This window comes from Ctenocephalides felis, unplaced genomic scaffold, assembly GCF_003426905.1.
Source record: "Ctenocephalides felis isolate EL2017-DRISC unplaced genomic scaffold, ASM342690v1 CF-g0.4_SCAFFOLD_03570, whole genome shotgun sequence".
NCBI lineage: Eukaryota > Metazoa > Arthropoda > Insecta > Siphonaptera > Pulicidae > Ctenocephalides > Ctenocephalides felis.
This window is the reverse complement of record NW_020539724.1, coordinates 17,175,030-17,180,509: the sequence shown is the minus strand read 5'-3', so window position 1 is coordinate 17,180,509 and position 5,480 is coordinate 17,175,030. Positions and strand designations below refer to the sequence as shown.

At 27.5% G+C, this 5,480-nt stretch overlaps 1 protein-coding gene across 1 annotated transcript; it reads right to left on the bottom strand.

The window, feature by feature from the left end:
- Positions 1-1,701: 1,701 nt before the first annotated feature.
- Positions 1,702-5,156, bottom strand: LOC113383785 (facilitated trehalose transporter Tret1-like). The gene is made up of 4 exons (XM_026622043.1): positions 5,134-5,156; positions 4,913-5,024; positions 3,622-3,849; positions 1,702-1,876 (listed from the first exon to the last, which is right to left on the bottom strand). The coding sequence occupies exons 1-4, from the start codon at positions 5,146-5,148 to the stop codon at positions 1,779-1,781; spliced, it is 453 nt and encodes a 150-aa protein (XP_026477828.1). The 5' UTR covers positions 5,149-5,156; the 3' UTR covers positions 1,702-1,778.
- Between the last annotated feature and the right edge of the window lie 324 nt (positions 5,157-5,480).

The following is a 5,480-nucleotide window of genomic DNA, read 5'->3' as shown; positions in this document are numbered from 1 at the left end:
AATATAATATTGAAGTGGTACTTTATAGCTCGGGCAGGGCAGGATTGATTATAAGTAACTTTTGCTTCCAAGATCATAATGCATTAATATCTTTGAATGCAATTTCCAAAGTTTCGCAACTGGTTGACAAAATATCTCGAAAAATAAATTGATTAATTGACTATTTATTTGTTCATTTCAATGATAATTTTACAGCAATTCTGGATCTTGAAAGTGAAAATTCATTAATTAAATTTATGTTAAAAAGAATAGAAAATAAACAAGTTAAATGCAAAAAACGGCACCTTCATTGAATTATTGGTTTCCCTACGATTCATTATCAAAAAACAGTATCAGAAATGAGGCCCCAAGGTAGAAGAACCCACTTAAACTATGATAATACTAACTTGTAACGATTATGATATAAAATTTCCATTTGAAATACAATAACAATCATTTTGTACTTACTTTTAGTATTGGTACTTATATTGTATATATCCAATTTCTGTACCAAAATAGGGCAAAAAATAGTACACATCTACTGATATATAAAACAATATACACATTTATTCGTATTTATAAATGTTCATATTCTAATATTGTCTATGCATTTATTCATCCGATTTTTTTTGAATTCATATTTTACTTGTCGTCGATGAACTGTCAAACGTTTGACGTTTGGTCTGTGGCGCCATCTGACACAGAACTATATGAACCCGGTAGTCACTACGTAGTTCCCAACAAACTGGGAACGATTTTGCATAGAGGCGCTGCAAGCGTCATACTTCACATGTGTGGCGGGATATTTGAATTTATATATTCAATTTCCATACATACTAAGGCGGCTAGTCCATATATAATGATGGAAAAATCAATATATACATTTATATATTCAATTTCCTTACATACTAATGCAGCTAGTTCATATATAATGATGGAAAATCAATATATACATTTATATATTTGATTTCCATACATACAAAGGCAGATAGCCCATATGTAATAATGGAAAATCAATATATAATTTATATATCCTTTCCCATACAAACTAAAGCAGTTAGTCCATATGTAATGATGGAAAAACCAATATATACATTTATATATTCACTTCTCATACATACTATGGCAGCTAGTCCATATATAATGATGAAAAAATCAATATATACATTTATATATTTGATTTCCATACATACGAAGGCAGATAGCCCATATGCAATAATGGAAAAATTAATATATACATTTATATATTCGATTTCCATACATAGGAAGGCTACTCCATATATACTTAATGATGAAAAAATCAAAAATATATAATTTATATATCCCTTTCCCATATAAACTAAGACAGATAGTCCATATATAATCATGTATAAATAATATATAAAAAACCGTGAAAACTTGAAAAACTTATATCTTCAATTCAATATTCCACTAATTGTAAGTATAAAACAATAGGCAAAGATGAATCTCATTATAGGAATGAATGAATGATTAATAATATACATTGAGTCGAATGAAATAACCACAACTTAAATTAATTTTTTTAACAGTAAACATTTTCAGATCATACATTTAACTAATACCAATTTTTCATAAAAGCTATAATATTTTAAACCTGCAGATCTCAAGAATATAAAATTAAGTATCCATTATACATACAGAAATATTTAATTATTAAGTGAAATAAATTATTTATTAAATTAGCTTTATATAAATACTCTATCTACAGAACATAGTGTATTAACAAGAAAATTAAAAAAGTAATTAAATAATATATCTAAATTATTTTAATATATTTTCTAATGTCGCTCCATGGCAGGATTGTCGTGTCCAACATCAACAACGTTCGACTTGAATTTTGTTTTAAGCTTCTTTTGAATTTCTTCAAACGACAAACCTGGTAATAATTGTTAATTATTTATTTATACAGTCACAGGTTAAGAGCATGTCAAAATAATAAAATATATATAGTTTTCAAAAAATAAAGTCAATAGGTCAACATTAATTTTTTAATTCGAATTAATAAAACGAAGAAATTTGTGAGTGTTTTTGAAGACATAGAAGCAAAAACATTTAAAAACAAGTGGTTCTCTTAGAAAATAATTATTCATGTCTGAATTATTCGTCTTCATTCAATATGATGATATTCTAAAAGATGTATTCTAGCAGTTTTACTAAAACCATCTTTAATTGAAGTCAGAAGCAAAATTATATAAAAAGTTTATTTTACGAAATTAACAAGAAATTCGTACAAAACAATCAAAGTATAAGAGTGCCTGCCTCTTTAATTCTATCACGACTCATTTTATTTAAAATTTTGATACCCAAGAGTATATAACAGTTTTGATTAGATTTTAGTAACTTTTATCTAGTTTTCATTAATGTAAACAAATTATGAAGTCCAGAATGTAAATCAAAAGTTATTTGAAGAAAACTAAAAAAATGTCCTAAATCGGGATTTATTTAATATATGGCCATATATTACAAATTATGGAAATACTACAGTACACATTATTTCACATGCAAATTATTCAAAATTTTAATATTAAAGAGTATATAACAGTTTTTATGAGATTTTAGTAAATTTTATCTAGTTTTTACTAATGTGTACAAATTAAAATTTACTCTATTGAAATGTCCTAAATTTACATCAAAATGTCCTCCCAGTCTTCGAGACGAGTATTTTTACTCAGAGTGAATTGAATAAACTGTCTATTATGTACCTATTGTTAGCTTTACATACAAAATGTTTTTTGGTTTGTGTAATTTTTCAAACCTAGATTTACTTTGTATTATTTTATGATAAATTTAATATATTTTAAATTAATTCGTTGATTATTTTTTTTATTTTGGTCCACTGAGGAAGAGTCAAATTGGGATTCGAAAAATGTAGAAATCGATTAAAATTATTTAATTTTCTACTAAAACCGGTTCTATATAATTTTGTTTTATAAACTGACAAAACATCTAAAACTATGATATATTTTTTATTTTTATGGATTTTCTCCATCCATTGGCTACTACGTAAAAAGTCTAAGTTCTCTGTTGAAAATAAGTTGCTGCTATATAAATCAATTATTAAACCAATCTGGACCTACGGAATTGAGCTCTGGGGATGTGTTTACAAATCAAATATAGCTATAATGCAAAGAACTCAGTCAAAAATTTTACGTACAATTCTCAATTCTCCGTTGTACATGACAAATAAAACCATTCACAGCGACCTCAACATGAAAACGATGCAATTAACGTTCAAAGAATTCAAGGAAAAATACAAACGCAAACTGGACTCACATTCGAACCCATCAATAGTTGACATTACTCAACCTTTTGGCATAATGAGATTGAAACGACAATGGCCTTTAGACTTAGTCTTAGATTAGATCTAATATACTATTATCATTATATTGTAAAACTAAGAAGATCTCACTAAAGTTCTTCTTAGGCATTGCTCTTAAATATTGCCAATTTAGCTCATAGGAATCTTTATGTATTTCTGATTGCTAAATAAAACAGAGTTCAAAAAAAAAAAAGGATTTTCTCCATCTATGAAAAAGTTCAAACGACTACCCTAATCATGCATATTATTCTGAAATAACCCCTCTCTTTCCCCTTCGTAAATATGATGATTATTTGTCTTACCTCTGGTCTCCGGTAAGAAAACTGCCACAAATATGACGGAAAGAGCGCAGAAAAATGCATATAGTCCAAAAGTTCCTGAATTTTTCAAGAGAGCTTGCAAGTCATCAAAAGTGAGAGCGATCACGAAGGCGGTGACGAAACAGATGGACGTGCAGATAGCGGATGCATGAGCCCGAAGATGTCCAGGAAAGATTTCGCTTATAACCACCCATATAGCGCCACCGAAACCTGAAATATTAAATAACATATTATCTGAATACGGATCAGAGGCATGGACTCTGAGCAAGGTATGAGAAAAAGCCACATTTATGAAATAGAGAAGATGAACTGCACAGTTAAGATAACATATGAAGATGAGATGAGTGAGCAGAAAAAACTATTGAGAACGATAATTCGTCATTCGCTCTCGATGATATCATTTCTATACGGGTCGATTGTGATTGGTCGTCGTGTCGCTCGAGTATGATTGCTTTGATTGTATAGTGAAAATAATAAAACAAATGAAAAATCTGACGTTTAAGAAACTTAAGTTTATTGAAGTAATTTGTATTATTCGTGGTTACTATATATATTTTTGAAGTTATTACTAGATTACTAGATACTACCAGCTGTTCAAAGAATGAAATTGTATCACCAGCAAAAAAGTAAAAAAAAGCAGTTCATGAATGTATGTTAATTTTAATTACACGAAGTTCTTCAAACACAATTACATGATAAGTGAAATTGTGAAAACAATATATTTATTCAGGCCTCATTTAATATAAATTCTCTGCATTTTTATACATATTAAAAATATATATTAAAAAGCACAGCTTTATTCTATCATGACAAAGATATATCATTAACAGAATTATATCGCAGACACTTTTGGAAGTTTAGAGGAAGTTTACATGTTTTTCGTTTAGGATGGCTATTAAGTATTACAAAGTTGCATATTTTTATAAATATTGAAGAATAAATTGATATTCAGATTTATTACTCTAAACAAGAGATCAAGCACAACAATAGTACATCATTTATATATACAGATATACATCTTTGCAGTTTATTTATTGATAGTGTTAATGAATTTATTCACAATTGTTATAAGTTTACTGTGTAAACGAACATTATAGAATGTATTAATCAGCAATTACTTCATTTCTTTAATAAAAGTTCAAGTCCTAAATGCTAATTACAATGACAAACCGATCATGTCTAAAGTATGACTTCAATTACATTAATATATATATATATATATATATATATATATATATAATTTGATATTAATTATAGATATCACATAACTTACCAATAGAGTTTGTAAAAATAAAAGCGGCTATACATCCCATTGGTATCGAAGTCAAAGAATCAGCATTCATCAAATTGTTTTCAATTATATAAAAATACGCACCAAAGGTCCCCTAAAACATAGATTTCCAAAAATAACAATATATTACTATTTCAACACCATCAAAATTTAATTTAAGGATATTTTAATCAAAACTTATAAGTTAAAAAAAAAAAACTTACCATTGCAATGGTCATCCCGGCGCCTGAAAATATTAACAAAGACTTTCTGCCGCATCTATCAAAAATAAAGGAGTAATGAGTGCAGCAAATGTTTGAATCGCTCCTGAAATATAATATGAAAAAATGTTGAAAAAGTAATTAATAAGAAAAGTAAATTATGATATGCTCTGACACTACTAAAACCTCTGTCATAAAATACAGCTATGATATAAATTTAAACTAGTTGGAATTGGTATTTTGCTTTGAGGCAAGTTACATAAACTTCCCGATATGTGTAAATAATCGACTTAACAAATAAAAAGTAAGTTAAGTAATTAATAAATAAGTGATTAAAAGTAAAACAAGAT